The 16,365-nt window shown below is 45.2% G+C and overlaps 1 protein-coding gene across 10 annotated transcripts in view; it reads left to right on the forward strand.

Annotated features, from left to right (window-relative positions):
• The window catches only part of Atg7 (autophagy related 7), a 209,850-nt gene that overhangs the window by 38,196 nt on the left and 155,289 nt on the right, over positions 1-16,365 (forward strand). For all 10 annotated transcript variants that reach the window (XM_031382978.1, XM_031382968.1, XM_031382976.1 and 7 more), the window contains 4 exons: positions 7,564-7,652; positions 9,299-9,420; positions 13,886-13,976; positions 14,727-14,871. In XM_031382978.1, coding sequence (XP_031238838.1) covers positions 7,564-7,652; positions 9,299-9,420; positions 13,886-13,976; positions 14,727-14,871 — 447 coding nt within the window. The remainder of the gene's footprint in view (positions 1-7,563; positions 7,653-9,298; positions 9,421-13,885; positions 13,977-14,726; positions 14,872-16,365) is intronic.

Consider the following 16,365-nt stretch of genomic DNA (forward strand, 5'->3'; position numbering starts at 1 on the left):
TCCTCAAAGATTTAATTTTTAAAATTCTTCTTTTGTCCAGGTGATAAGATGATAATTGCCTAATAGACCAGGACTTTAGTAATTTAGAGTTTGTCCTATTGTATAGCCAACTGACAGGAGGCAGACTTAAGCTAACTGAGGTCACAGAGAGGACAGCTAATAGAGTCTCTCCACCAACCTTGCACAGGGACTTTCAAAATCCAAAAATCTCATAATAAATCTGTAAAATGGGTATCTCACTGCACCCCCTATGCAAAAAAAAATGATATTGTGTTCACCCTGTACCCATGGCAGCTTCCAAGAACCCTGTACCCTCTGCCTTCCTATCTCTACATTGTTGTGGTCAGCCTGCCTCTGTCTAACCCTGGGATTTTAACTAGACCTGACTCTCATACTCCCTCAGCATCTGCTAGCTCTGTGCTCCTGGAAAGCAGAGTGGCCTTTCCTTGCTTTGATATTTCAGTCAAATACCACAGGGCTGCTGTTTCCATGAGAGAGAGAATGTGCATGCAATGATATGTGGTGGAAAGCATACGCGCACATGCACACACACACACACACACACACACACACACACACACACACACCACCACCATTATAATGCCAGGGCCTCTGTAATCTAGGTAAGCACTTTGTCACTGAACAACAGCCCAGTTCATGTTTCATCTTTGCAAAGTTCTAGTTATGATCCATTCAGTAATTCCAGCTACAAATAGCTCATCCTCCAGCTGACAAGGCAGCTCAGTGGTTAAAGATGCTTGCTGTGCTGTGCAAGCCTAGAGACCTGAGCTAGATCTCTAGAATGTGAGGAAGGAGAGGACCAGTTCCAGAGTTGTCCTTTGAACTCCATGTATACCATGGCACATACATGTGACACACACACACTAGTAGTAGTAGTAGTAGTAGTAGTAGTAGTAGTAGTAGTAGTAGTAGTAGTAGATAACTTGTGCAAACACAGGCACGTCAGCTCACTGTGCTAGCTATGACTCTGAGTTTGGATTTAATTTCTAGGTGCAGCCTCCATCATCTTTGTAAAATTTCACGGTTTTAAAATCAATGGATTTTAAGTTTTGAGGTTTTTATTTTGTTTTATTTTCAAGGGAAGGTATTGTTGTGTAGCTCAGGCTGGCCTAGAACCTGAGATTCTCCTGTCTCAGCCTCCCTAGTGCAGTGATGATGAGCCTGCACTGCCATACTCAGTTTTGATTTTAAAGTAAACTTTATGTTTCCATGGAACCTTTTCTGTGCATTGTTTGAAACAAAAATTGTACCATATTGTGTTTGATTGTAGCCTTGTAGAATAATGCCATCCCGCTCTGCACCCCTTTGTAGAAGGTGTGTAATAGTAGACTGTCTTTACTGTTTTTGGCAGCTAGCTTCATACTTTGTTACTGTTTAGATTATTTTTATGTATGATTGTTCCTTCCCTACTCACCTCTTGCATCTGGAGTTATTTCTAAAGAAAAGATCTTTAATAAAGAATTACTAAATTGAAGAGATGAACACTTAAAAAACTTAAATAAGTGTGTTTGTGCATGTGTGTGTGCATGTGTATGTGTGTATGTGTGTGTGTACACGTGTGTGTGTGCGTGTGTGTGTATGTCTGCTTCTGGGTTTGTGCACATGAGTGCAGCACCTATGAAGTTCAGAAGAGACATCAGAGCCCCTGGAACTGGAGTTCCAGGCACTGTGAGCTGCCCGACATGGGTGCTGGGAACCGTGCTTTGGTGTCTGTGTAAAAAGTTTGTGCTCCCATCCACTGAGCCATCTCTGCACCTGAGATTAAACATTTTGTAGGAACATCATTTGTGTGTGTGTGTCTGTGTGTCTCTGTGTCTTTGTGAGTGAATTGGGCAGGACACACTTGTGGAGGTCAGCAGACATCTTACAAGAGTCAGTTCTTGTAACTGACTCAGATTCTAGGAAACAGAGTCAGATTACAAGAGTCAGATTCTAAGAAACAAACCCAGATCACCAACTACACAGAGTTATCCAGAGAGCACTTTTATCCTCTGATCCACCTCACCACCCTCAGACATTTTATGGTTTGTAGTCGGTGCCGTGCTGGTTAGTGTCTAACTGCTGGCCCTCGAGGAGGAGTCACCAGATTTTGTAGTGTTTGCTCAATTCCTCTGCATGGGGATTCCCACCATGCATCATATTAAGATCCAAACATGGAGCCACAGAACCCTGAGTGGGGAGAGATGGTCAGGCCGGGCTCTCACAAGTTGTTGGAGCCGTGTCCAGATTGCTAGCTCTAGCGACCACTGCCCCGTACTGTTACTTTTCCTCCCACTGTGTGCTTCTCCAGCATCAGATGTTTTCTGTTTTCACACTCTTGACAGGCTTGGAAATTTCCTTCATTTAATTTAAGTTCTTATTTCCTGCAAGAAGTGTTGATTTCAACTGGACAGAGTTGATCCACAGCAGCACTGCGTTGCTATGGAATGCCGTCCCTTCCAAGCAATTCTTGTGATGGTGTGGAGAGCAGCCATTCTCAGCATTCTACCATCTGTCCACAGAGAGGGCTTTGCTCATCTTCCTCTGGCACCATTACTAAAGAGTGCAAGATGCTCTGTGATTTCAGCAAGGTTCCCTTGTAGTTCTCTGGCTTGTATCCGCTGCTAGCTGGGCCTGCTCTTCACTTAGCTAGCACTTACTGTTAGCTTTGTGTCTTTGTTGCTGGCTGTGACCTTGAAGTGCACTTAAGACTTTGCATTTTCTTCCCTGTGCTTTTAAAAGGAGCGAGTCTCCTGTCCATTGCCTGGCATATCAAGTGTTTGAGTGTTAGAGGCAGCCATTTGTGTGGGTCCTCACAGGAAATCCTCCAGCTCAAGACGGTCAGGTTGACTGTTGTGCCCTCTTCTTTCTATGTTGTAGTTTTCAGCGGTTTGCTTCATGGACAGCCGCCAGATCCTAGCTGTGCCATTTCATTGAATGGCAGGCTCTCAGCGAAGTAGAAAGGAACACTTATTTTAAACCTTCTCCACACTCTCGCCAGCATCTGCTGGCACCTGAGTTTTTGATCTTAGCCATTCTGACTGGAGGGAGGTGGAATCTCAGGGCTGTTTTGATTTGCATTTCTCTGCTGACTATGGATGTTGAACATTTCTTTAGGTGCTTCTCAGCCATTCGGTATTCCTCAGTTGAGGATTTTTTGTTTAGCTCTGTACCCCATTTTTTAATATTTATAAACTTTCAAGTCAATCTTGCTTTTTAATTGTGTTTTTGCAGCTTTGTCATAAAAGGAAATGATTTGGCCAAGTTACTTTTGTGGCAAAGCCAGGCTTAGAACCCAGAACTCCTAGTCAGGATTCACTTCTGTCATTAAGTTGGTTACCTAGCACTGCCTGGTATCATTTCTGCTGTGACTAGGGCTCCAAGTTAGCTCCTGAAACACCAAGATACTCCAGGATCACCTTCAAATCCTTAAAGAGAGATTAAATGCTACTTAGTACTCACCTCTGTGTCAAATGAGTTTTATAATCTTCTGTGTGGTACATGCCGGCTCCCCCCCCCCACACCCCCCGTGTGCCTGTCTCCATAGGAGAGCCCCTTTCAAGCATTTTCAGACTGGCAGATGTTCCTCTTTAACCAGTCACCCCTGTTCTGTCTAGCTCATCTTAGGTAAGGGGATTCTAAGAAAGTAATTCCTGGTCATTTCTGCTCAAAGATTTCTTATCCTCTTCCTACCCAGAAATGACCCCCTTTTGTGAGGCTGGGCATCTGCTGCAGCATGGGGAAGAATATATAACACTCTCATTTATTCCACGTATTGGTTCTAGCTCTATATCCATGGATGATAAAACTTAAGGCTCAGAGAGTGTTGATCAGTTGGTTCTTCTTTTCTCTGCCAGTTATAAAAAGGGTCTGGGACTTAAACATAGGGCTGGTTTGCAGTGGTGAGCTGAACTGGACTTGAAGATGGGGCAGTCTGTGGTGATGAGCTGAACTGGAACGGGATGTGGGGAGATGACTGCAGCCGAGGGTGTCCGTGGCGTTGCTGTGGTTACTGCTTCTTGGTGCTAGCCCCATTCTCAGTTGGTGCTGAATGTAGGTGAGAATCGCTTGAGAGATGAGAAAATTAAAGCTCAGGGATGTTAAGTCACTTTCCAAAGGTCACAGAAGAGTGGGCAACACAGGACATTCTGCACGGGAAGTCACACTTGGCAGTTGAAACTCAGATCTCCAGAGGCATGTTATTTTCTAGGTAGATATGGAAGCTCTTTCTAAAGACCTCTTGAATGGCTCTTAGATCCCGTGGGGCTGAGCTTCACTGGGCACTGCCATTCTGTCCCCTAGCTGTGATACCTTCTTTGACTGTGATGTCATCCACAACTCTCCACATCTGAAAATGGGCCTTTGAAACAAAACAAGTCAGCAACCTCCTTCTCTCTGCCTCCCTCCTTTCCTCACTACCCACCCTGCCCTCACTCCTTTCATCTCTCCCTCCTTCCTCTCCTTCCTTCCTTCCTCTCCTTCCCTCCTTCCTTCCTTTTTTCCTTCCGTTTTGGTGCTTGAGATGAGATAGAGCCTCATAGTCCAAGCTAGCTTCAAACTCCATCTGTAGCCAAGAATGAATTTGGCTACAGAATTCATTTGAATTTCTGATCCTCCTGCCTCCACCTCCTGAGTGCTAGAGTTATAGGCATGCACCACCACTCTGGATTCTGTGGTGCTATGGATTGAACCAAGGGCTTCTTGTATGCTAGACAAGCCTTCTGACACTATGTCCCCAGCCCCTCAACCCTTTCATTTGGAAGCAAGGGTGAAGTTTTCTTTGGGTCTTCAGATCAGTTAGCTGCAGAGTCAACACACACCTGCTGACAGGGCCAGTGCCCATTCCTCTTGTGTAAGCCCACTGCCTCAATGTAAGCCATTCTGGTATCACAAACCGAGGGAAGCCGCTTTCTCTCCTCTCTGCATAAAGGGAAACATTCAAAGGAGGGGCAGGTGGCAGTGTGGCCAGCAGCCAGAGCAGAAGAGCTCAGGGAGATGCCTGTAATCCAGACCTCAGAGCCCTCCTGCTTGCCAGGTCCCCCCCTGCACCCCCCTCCCACCCCGACCCCCCTTCATACTCAGCCAGGAGAATTCCAGCGCTTAGACGACACCGAGGGAATGCTAAGACTGGGCAGCAAAGGAAGTGGGGCTTGGGAAACTGCACTGTGGTTCTGTATGTGAGCTTCTGGCCTCAGTCGCTCAGAGCCGTATGCACCTCTACTATGGCATACCACTCCATACTTCTAGTGATGGTTGTAGAACATTCACCGTCCAGGAAGAGCTTATATGATGAGTAATGAGCTTGATCTCACCACTATTTAGAAGTCGGAATATTTATATGAAGAGTAAAGTTAGGGGTAGTTACCTTAGCTAGGGTTTTTATCACTATGGTAAAGACCATAACCAAAGCAATTTGGGGAAGAAAGGGTTCATTTCATCTTACAGTTGTCTATACTGAAGGGAAGTCAGGAACCTGGAGTCAGGAACTGAAGCAGAGACCATGAAGGAGTGCTGCGTCCTGGCTTGCTCTCCTTAGCTTGCTTTATTTGCTTCTTACACATCCCAGGACCACCTGCCCAGGGTAGCACTGCCAACATTGGGCTAGGGTGGGCCCACATCAATCATTAATCAAGAAAATGCACTACAGACTGGCCTATGGGCAATCTGGTAGAAGCATTTTAATTCCTCTTTTCAGATAACTCTAGTTTGTGTCAAGTTGACAAAGGAAAAAATAGAAAGCCAACCAGAAGTAGTTATGCATGAAAATGTGGACAGAGGTTCCTTTAACTATTGATTGTGTAGGGTGGTTGTGGGTTTTCTTTTTTCTTTTTTTTCCCCCCAATCAGAATGTTACTTTAGCTTATGCTTTAGGCTTAGACCACACTGAGCATTGTGTGAAATAAATGTGTAAAGTTCTGGCTAATTTAAACAAAAAGTAGGACAGACCTGGTATACTGGCACACATCTTTAATCTTAGCACTTGGAAGGTAGGGGCAGGCAGAGTTTGAGGCCAGCCTGCTCTACACAGTGAGTTCCAGAACAGCCACTGTTAGAGTGAACCCCTGTTGCAAAAAAGAGGCATGGTGGTGGTGGTAACATGACTTAGTGGGATAAAGGCAAGCCATGCAAGCCTGTAATCTGAGTTCAATCCCCTGAGCCCATATAAAGGTGGAGGAAGAGATCTGACTCTACACAGTTGTCCTCTGACCTCCTCGTGCATGGTGGCACACACCTGTTTATCCCCAAAGTATATCCATCTTTACCTCTCTCCTCTCTCCCTCAACACGCACAGAAATTATATTTGTGTATATGAGTGCATATCAACTGTTTTTATTTCATCTCCATTTGCTTATAAAGAAAACCTTTGGCTCCATGGTTCTCTTCCAGCTATCTTTTTGCCTCCACCTCTCAGTCCCACCTCCTTCCCTCCCACCCACAGGACCTGCATGTGCTGGACATGCCAAAGTACAACCTAGTCTTCAGTCATTCATCTTTCCATCATTTACTAAACATTTCTTAGACAGATGCTGTGCATCTAATATCATAGAAGGATAAAAGGATTCCCTGTCCTCTCCAGACACTGGGCATCCTCTTTATTATTAAAATGTAACTTTTTATTTTGGGAAAACTTCAGATTTATAGAAAATAGCTGGAGGAACTAGAGAGATTTCTTGGTGGTTAAGAGTATAGACTGCTCTTCCAGAGGACCAGGGTTCAATTCCCAGTACACACATGGTGGCTTACACACATATGTAAATCTAGTTTCAGGGGATCTTCACACACAGTGCACAGACATGCATGCACTTCCTATTTTCCGGTAATATAAGATGGTCCAGGAACATCTTGTATTTTCTCTGTCCCAGCCCTAAAATCAGCCATGTGTCCAAGGCATCCTGACTTCTTTTGTTGGAGAATGGTTTTTAGAAATCAATATTTAGGTGCCAGGTGCCCAGTGCCTTTTGAAAGAGAGGAGATGGAAAAGATACATCTCACCTACAGTGTGTGAAGGCTCCTGGGAGAAGGGCAGTCCTCGCTGAAGGACAGTGGTTTGAAGTTGAGTAGAGTTCTCCAGATGGAAGGCAGGGTTAGAGGAATACTGGGGAGAGGTAAGGGGAGTATGTGTTCCCAGTATCCAGGCATCTGCTTTTAACTTGAACTGACTGTAGACTTAGGCCAGTGGCTGCATTCTGATTCTCTCTTGCTCATCACACACAGATGATGAGCAAGCTTGCAATTCTCTAACAGGACTCTTCCCTCTAAGTCCTGAAGATCACCTGTCCTCTGCCCTCTATCTCTGTCCCTCTGTCCCTTCCTTTGTCCCTTCCAGTCTTTTTTCTTCCTGAACTCTCTACTTCCTGCTCTCTCCATGGCCCACGCCAGACCAGGGAGCACAGGGCAAGATGTTCCAGTTCTTGCCCGTCAAGGAGTCCTCTTATCTAGGGTGACTGAGCCTCTTCTCTTCATCCTTCTGCCAAGTGTCTACTTTCTGTAAAGTGTTAGCCATGTGTGGAACTGTCAAACTGACCTGGCCTGTGGCTCTCAGCAAGTGTTTTCTGTTCACAGATAACAGTTGGTGTGTACGATCCCTGTAACCTAGCCCAGTACCCTGGATGGCCTTTGAGGAATTTTTTGGTCCTGGCAGCCCACAGATGGTATTTACATGTGTGTCCATGTCTGTATGTCTTGTCTGCATGCTCCCCACAATGGGTTTGCTTATGTTAGCAAGTTTCCCTATGTGCATTGATTTCATTCCTGTCATGGAAGGTAGAAAATAAGTCAATTAAATTAGTTGAGGTCCAGTTTCTATCTCTGGTGCTCTTAAACAGGTCTGCTAGGGAGCCCCCACCCCCAGTTTGTACTATGCTGGGCTTAGTACAAAGAAACTTAGTACAAAGAAGCAGGCTAACAAACTTAGACTGTGGTGAGGTCACACAGCCAGAGGCCATGACACCTTCCTGGTTTTCAAGAGGAATTTTCTATTGCTACCACTCCTGCCTTTAAATTTTTCCCTAATCCTAAAATAATAAGTGGTATTGGGAAGGACCAATTTACACTTGATAAGATACTCAGCATCATTGGGTATCAAGGGAATAACATTAAAAACTATATTAACAGCTCCCTTTCCAATCGCCCAAGGAAAATGACTATGCCAGGTACATCTGAAATGGGAGGCAGCAGAATTCACAAAAGATGCTGCTACACTGGTGACACCCCCCTTCTGGTGGCAGCATCTGCCAGAGTTAAAAACACCCTTGGCTCTGTAGTAGCATTTTGAGCTTGTTGCTCACAGGGGTGCAGGCTGGATACAAGCAACACACACACACGCACACGCACACACACACACGTATAGCAATACTGAGCAGTACTGTGCTCACTAGCCCCAGCCTCATGCTCTTGCATTCTGAATGGATGATGGAGCCTTGGGTGGCTTTGCAGAGCAAGTCTTCACACATGGTTTTTCTTTTCTTCCTTTTTTATGGTTTATTTTTATTTCATGGGTTTTTTTGCTTCCCTGTATGTATGTGCACCACATTTGTACCTTTTTGTTTTTAAAAGACAGTGTAGCTGTACTTGACCTGGAACTCACAAAGATCTTCCTTTCTCTGCTTCTTGAGTGCTGGAATTAAAGGTGTGCACCACCACAACCAGCTGGATTTACTGAACACAATGTTGAGTAGATTAAGCCAGCCTAAAAAAATTCATGTTTCCATTGATGCAGTTTAAAACAGGCAAAGCCACTGTGAGGACCTAGCAGGGGATGTCCCAGATAGGTGTGGTCAAGCTTAGATAGAGGGACTGTGTGATTTTCTTTATGTTTGCTTTACTTAAGTAATAATGTTTACTCCAAATTATGAAGATAGACAAATTTTAACGGACCCTAGAGAGACTGGTTATGTGGACTCTCAGCCATTCCCAGCACATTTGCTATGAGTATAAATGCCCTGGTAAAGCCAGCTTCTAGCTGTTGGTAAAGGGCCTTAGGGGTCCCTTGTTAAGATCTTGGGAGCTTAGATTTAAAAGCTTCCCTTTTCAGAATTATCTGTCTGCTGTATGATTGCTATAGAAAATTCACCTTGGGCAGAGGGGGAATCCAGCTAACTAGGCAGCAGACTCTAAATGCACAGACAGAGGGTGCCTGCACGAATGTGCTCAAGGCCTCTCTAAGGTTACGGAGGTCAGACAGGAGTGATCACATGCCTTGATTCTCAGCAGCCAGTCTGGAAAGCACTTATGCCTGCTCTTTTTCTTCTCCTCTCTTAATCATATGAAATAAACGCAAATCCGGTGTGGACCACAGGAGCGGCAATTTCCAGTCCGTTGAAGTCCTCTGCTTTCGGGACCGCACCATGCAGGGAACAAGAGACGTGACACACAGCATCATCTTTGAAGTGAAACTTCCAGAAATGGCATTTAGCCCAGGTAATTTGGCAGGTCTTTGCCAATGTATGTCATGACGAGTGACCAGAGACCCAGCTTCCTGCCTCTAGCCTCACAATGGCAGAGAAAGCACTGCTCCCACCTCAGTGGCAGTGTGAGCACCTACCTGGCACACAGTGAGGCTGCGTTTAGCCCTGAGCAGAGGCTGAGCTCTGGCAGCTCCTCTAGAGAGCCTTTCTAGTCTGGAGGGTGTTTCCCCAGCCTTTTAAAATTTGTTTAGTGTCGATCGACATGAACTCTTTATTTATGCCTCTCCCTCAGGAAGGGTGAAGTTCTTGATGATGTACTTGAAGGTGTGTGTGACTCTCCATACAGAGTACCAGTCAGCAAAGGCACATTTCTCCTTCCACTTACAATATGTTTCCTCAGTCTAACATAGCAGGGGCTAGCTTTTAGCCACGCTTTAGAGATTAGGAAGCCATCTGGGAGGCATTTTACTGACCATGCTAGCTGTGCCTATATGTATGCAAATGTGTATGTACGGTGCATGTGTATGGACGTGAAGTGCATATGCACTCAAGGTAGAACTCACGTCCACCTTTGAGGGATGAGGAAAGTGCCCACATGTGAAGCATATGTCCTGTGAGAAAGCTGAGCAGTGTCCAGCCTACGGTGCTACTCATTCATGGCTCTTTTAAGCTCACTGAGCCCCCTACAGCCACGTGCCATGCATCTGCAGAGCACCTCCATGTAGACTGTGCAGCCCCTCCTGATAAGGCAGTTCTCTTGGTGCACGGGTGTGCCTTAGTGTGTGCGCATCAGGTGGTGGGGACGCCTCATCTCTTCTAAAGTGCTGAAGTCAGAAGGACTCAAGGTTGCCCTTTGTTGTTGACTCTGTCCCTGGAGATCTTAAATACAATAGAAGAGGTGAGCAGAGTCCTCTGCTGTTCCGGGGAGGAAGCCACCCCATTTAGAGGCTTTCTGATTAACTTTTGGTTTGGTGCCCTCTTCTGGTGCATCCTGAAATAGCTCCCATGGCATGCTCACTTAAGGGAGTTTGTTCCCTTTAAGTTGCAACTCAAAGATGGGGAGGTGGAGTGTCACTAAAAAGTGAAGCCAGGAGGATGCAGCCACCAGACCCCTATCCCATGCTCCTAATTTTACCCTGTGGGGACATCCTGCCTTCCTCTGTCTTCACTCAGCCACTCTTCCCCCTCTCTGGTGTGGCTCATGCTTAGTGCCCCACCATCTCAGGCCTGTTGGATTCGATTCTACCTCTCCTTCTTCTTGGTACTCCTTGTTGAAGAGTGGTTAATCATTTTAGAAAGGATGTTTTCCATATAAATCAGTGTTTCCGACTTAGCTGCAAATAAAGCTCTATAGTAAACATTATAAAGACTTACTTAGCATCATGATGTGAGTGCGTTTCCATAGCCACACTCCTCAGTGTAGCCACATGTGACATAACGACATCATACCACATAGCACAATGGTCCCTACAGAGTCTGTTGCCTAGGGATCTTATGGCCACTTAATTTGTATAAGTATGCTCTGTGGTGTTCTCAGAGCAGGACAGTCAGCAGCCTGTCATTTCTCAGAACTCACCCCCATGATTAAACAACACATGGTTCTCCATCCAAGGCATCCCATAGTTAGACCTTCAGTGATGTGGGAAGTGCTAAAGCCTCCACAGCTGGCATAAAACTGCTCTGGACACTGGATGAAGCAGGTGTGGGCTGCAATGCCAGCTTCCCATTCCCACCCCTGTGCTTATTCTCAACATGTTCCTCCTTCATTTGGGCTGTGTGTAATGAAGCTAGCTTCTATAGAAGCACATGTATCTGATCTTTACACATAGTATTTTTCATTACTAATAAGCTTACATTGCATATTGGCTATAGCCAGTCAAGCACTTGGGAAGTGGAGGCAGGAGGACCATGAGCTCCTGCCTCTAAACAAGCAAATGAATGAATAAATGTGTAGAACAGAAAGGAAGGCTTGCTTATGCAGATGTTGTAAGTGAAACTTCCAGTTGTCTCAAGTGTCCTATGCATAAAGGGGAGACCATAGTGATATCCTGGTGGCAGTATCTCAGAAACAGTTTTTAAATTTAACATAAGAATTATTTAGAGTCATGAATTCAGAGTAGAAAATGAATGAAGATCTCTGAAGCCCTTTGTCCCCAGTAAAGGAGTCCTGAAGGCTTCATCTTAGTGTGAGCACGTGCATGAGTCTGTGTGCATGCTGTGTGGATGTGTGAGTTTTGTGTGTCCTTAAAAGTGAGCATGTGAGTGTGTTGGTGTGTATATGAGTGTGTGTATGGGTAAGTGTGCAAGCATGTGAATTCATGAGGGTTTGTGTAATTGTATGTGCACACACGTGTCTGTGATTCTAAGTATATTTTATATGTGTAGTTTACATTATTAGTGTTTATGGGCATGTACACATGTATGTGTATGTATGTGCTTGTGTGAGTCTATACTTATATGTGAGCATGTATAAGCATATGCATATGAATATGTGTGAGTATGTATATATATGTGTGTCTTTAAGTATATTTACACAGATGTGCGAATGTGTTTATGTGTATATGAATGCACACCTCTGTGTGAGTCCATGTAAGTATGGCTGTATGTGAGTATGCAATTGTGAGTCTATCTATCTGTATCAGTTGGCATGAGCATGTGTGTAGGGAGGCTCTATCTTAGTGTGAGAAAGTGTATGCATATGTATGTGACCTGGCAAGCTTGTAAGTGCATACATGAGTGCACATTTCTCTGTTGGTATGTATTCATGTGCTAATGTGAGTATTGGTATGCATGTATGAGACTTGTATGTTTGATTGTTGCATGTTGTTTATCTTTGGAGGTGTGTGTAGGTGAGTGTATATGTTCATGCCTGTGTGTTAGTGTATTTCTGAGTGTGTGAATGAATGTTTATGTGAGTGAGCATGTATATCCATATGTACATACATGTAAAGGTTACAGTGTCAGGATGAGTTTTGTCAATGTGTATTTGTGAGTGTCTTAGTGTAGGTGAGTGTTTGAGTATGCAGGAGCTTGTATATGTGTGAGAGTTTACAGTGTGTGTCTTTGTGTTAAAGCCTATGCATGTGTTTTGGCATGTATGTGGGGTGTTCACGTGTAAGTATGTAAATGTGTGTGTTACTGATGATGGAACCAGTTCTGTCATTGCACTTTTTACACAGTTGCTGTACTACCAAACTGTAGGCACTATCACAGCCACAGCCACACCAGCAGCTAGCACCAGCCCCAGACATAGACAGACAGACAGACAAACAGACAGACACAGACACACCAGCCATAGCCACAACGTAGCCACAGCTACACCAGTAGCCACAACCACAGCCCAGCCACAGCCCCAGACACAGACACAGCTTAGACACAGCCACAACCACAGCCTAGACATCCACAGACAGCCACAGCCACAGCCCAGCTACAGTCATAATCACAGCCACAGCCATACCAGCAACCATAGCCACAGCTACAGCCACAGACACAGCCACATCCACACCAACAGCCACGGCCACAGCCACAACCACAGCCACAGCCAAGCCACAGCCACAGCTACAGCCACAGCCACAGCCCAGCCACAGCCGTACCAACAGCCACGGCCACAACCACAGCCCAGCCACAGCCACAGCTACAGCCACAGCCACAGCCACAGCTACAGCTACAGCCACAGCTACAGCCACAGCCCAGCCACAGCCACAGCCCAGCCACAGCCACAGATTTTTACTTAAAGCAGACATTGGAAGTGATCCTGAAATGTGACCACAGGTCAAGTTCTCTGCTCAGGGTTGAAGTTTTATTCTGAACAGGAGGAAGTCTTTGAGAAAAGGAGCAGGCAGAAGTCCTACAACAACTGATGGGATTGTGAGAGGCTTTGTGGCCCCAAGGGGTTTCTGTTAACTCCAGTATGTGGCAAGCGTACTCCACAAAGTAACAGAACTGTGGGAGTGAAGATAACACCTCAGTCTTTGTAGCATAGAGTAAGATGCACTTGGGAAAGCTCTGGGATTGGGGTCCCAGGGGCTTTCCGGCTGGAGAGAAGGCTCAGTGGTTAGGAGCACTGGCTGCCTTTGCAAAGAACCTAGGTCCAATTCCCAGCACCCATTCGTGGCTCAGAACTCTTAACTCCAGTTCTAGTGGATCTGCTGCCCTCTTCTGGCCTCTGAGGACACTACATGCTTGTGGTGCACTTACATGCAGACAAAACACTCATACACATAAATTGAAAAAAAAAAATGGTTTAAGAAGAAGGCAGTCGCTGGGCATGGTGGCGCACACCTTTAATCCCAGCACTTGGGAGGCAGAGGCAGGCAGATTTCTGAGTTCAAGGCCAGCCTGGTCTACAGAGTGAGTTCCAGGACAGGGAAGGAGGAGGTTCATTCTGTAAAGTGCTTGTCACATAAGCAGGAAGACATGAGTTCAAGGTTGTTTTTACTTCCCCTTTTAGTAAACTTTATGTTTTATTTGCAATTAAGATTGTCCTAAAGCAGTTGGCTGGGAGAAGAACCAGAAAGGAGGCATGGGTCCGAGGATGGTGAACCTCAGCGGATGTATGGACCCCAAAAGGTAGACATGACTGGGGCCCCCTTGTCTCAGTGGGTGTGGTGGCAATGCTGTGCTGCGCAGCTCAGTGATGCTGGTATGGAGCCAGCCACCGCTTGTCTACGCCATTGTGAGGGTTAGTGTGATGGGTGTCCTGAGGCATGCGCGGCTTCTTTACTGTTGTTTCCAGCACAGACTCTGAGGTACCTGGACCTCGCCACTGCCTTTTTGAGTTTGTATGGTTGTGTTATTGTTCTTTATAGAGCAGGCCAGCCCTGGCTAGCCTGGAAGTTGCAGAAATCCACCTGCCTTTGCCTCCTTTCCTGGTTCTTTATTCCTAGTTGTGGACATCTCTTCTACTTTCTACCACAGAAGGATATTGCAAGGAATGTTGCATTTGTGGGGAAGCCACTTTATATTGAAGGATGAGAATCTGCTCTCCCTTTATTAAGACTGGGAGAGTTTCTGTCCTTTGAAGAGCCATTCTTTTAAACCTACACCTCAGCTCGTGACAGCCCTGACTTCCCTTCACCTTGCTGTTTGAGCTACATAGAGGAATCTGGCCCCCACCCCAGAATCACAGAGGACAGTGGCATGCTTTCTGTGTGGTGGCCTTTCTCCTCCCTGTAGCCTACAAGCCTCATCTTATTTCTCCTGAGATTCTGATTGCCTACCTACCTCCATCTTGTCCCTCTCATAGATCATATCTCTCTGTTAGAAGTAAGTGTGGAGCACACTAGAGTGACTCATGGGCACATGGATCTTGTGTTCCAGGCTGGCCGAGTCATCTGTGGACCTAAATCTGAAGCTGATGTGCTGGCGATTGGTCCCCACCCTGGACTTGGACAAGGTCGTGTCTGTCAAGTGCCTGCTCTTGGGAGCTGGCACCTTGGGGTGTAATGTGGCTCGGACACTGATGGTGAGTTTGGTGGCCTCATGGCCACTGTTAAGCTGTGTCTCCTGTTTCCTAGCACATGCTTGCTGCCCATCTCCTAGGTTCCCTGTGCCTCCCTCCCATTCCTTTCTGTTCTTAGCATCTTTGTATTCTAAGAGCACTCTGTAATCATTGTGAGACAAAAGCAGAGAATGCCCGTCCAGCCCCAGACCCAGACCCAGCCCCAGCCCTAGCCCCAGCCCCAGCCCCAGCTCCCGTCCCACAGATTGTCAGATTTCATACATGAAGACATCACCGTTGTTCCAGGATTGTCCTGGCAGAAGGAAATGGAGGCCTTTCATGGGCCTTGTCTCTGACCCGTTCATTTATATTTATAAAAACTGGTTATATAACATTCAAAAGAATTTTTTCTTGATTGAGAAAAGGATACAAAATGCAAAATCCACAATTTTGATAACTGAAAATTGCCAGTTGTTTTGTAGTACTTTATTATATTGAGTGTCTTGTCTTTCTTGGGCTTTTAGTTAGCTGATTAATGAATACATTAGACACTTCAGGGTTTTAGTTGGGATTTTACATAGTTTGCATTTTAATTTTTTGGTTCTTTGCTGTTTCTATTAACCCATAGCGTTATTTTAATAAATGTTATAATACCAAAAACAAAAAACAAAAACAAAAAAAACCCCTGGCTCATAGCTCGCTGTTTATAAAAAGTTTTCTCTGTAACTTTAAAGCTATGTGTTTCATAAACTGTGAGGAATATAGGGGCTGGAGAGATGCCACAGAGCTTAGGACTGCTGCTGCTCTTGGAAAGACCTGGGTTCAGTTCCCAGCGCCCACACAACAGTTCACAACAGTACACAACTCCAGATCCAGGAGATCTGATGCCCTTTTCTGACCCCCTCAGGCAATACATGTAATGTACTTACACACATGAAGGCACTATGGGTAAAACAAATCTTTAATAAAAAGGTTTTCAGAAATGAAAGTCTATGAAAGTGGTGTCCATGACAATAAGACATCTTGCATGAAAATACATTCTAGTTTGTGAAGGCCCAGTTAAAGGCAAGGTCTCCCCAGCATGAAGAAGTGCTCCAGGAATGTTCTCCATTGTTTCACATGGGGACAACTAGTCATGTTTCTGAAGACTTAATTAAGATTCAAAGTGAGTTTCCAGAGGACTTGATATTTATACTTAATTACTTATTAAGAGAAACCAAAGACATCTGTGGGCTCTCACTAATCCTGAAACAACAAAGTGGAATTCTTGTAGCATTCCCTGGCAGTCTTCCTCTCATGACACTGTCAAAAACAGCACATTGTGAAGGAGAATTATTGTGACAGTTCCTGGTCTAATGACCTTGGGGATCTAGGCCCCAGCATATAATTATTTCATCTTCTAAAAAGAAGTTGACATTTTAATGTTCAAAAATTGAATTTGTACAGTTCAATTTCTGTAGTTTCCCATATCTTAATGTCCCAGCTGTTCAAAAGCAAACCCTTCCTAGAGACTCCTAG

The sequence above is a fragment of the Mastomys coucha genome, unplaced genomic scaffold (assembly GCF_008632895.1).
Source record: "Mastomys coucha isolate ucsf_1 unplaced genomic scaffold, UCSF_Mcou_1 pScaffold20, whole genome shotgun sequence".
Classification (NCBI taxonomy): domain Eukaryota; kingdom Metazoa; phylum Chordata; class Mammalia; order Rodentia; family Muridae; genus Mastomys; species Mastomys coucha.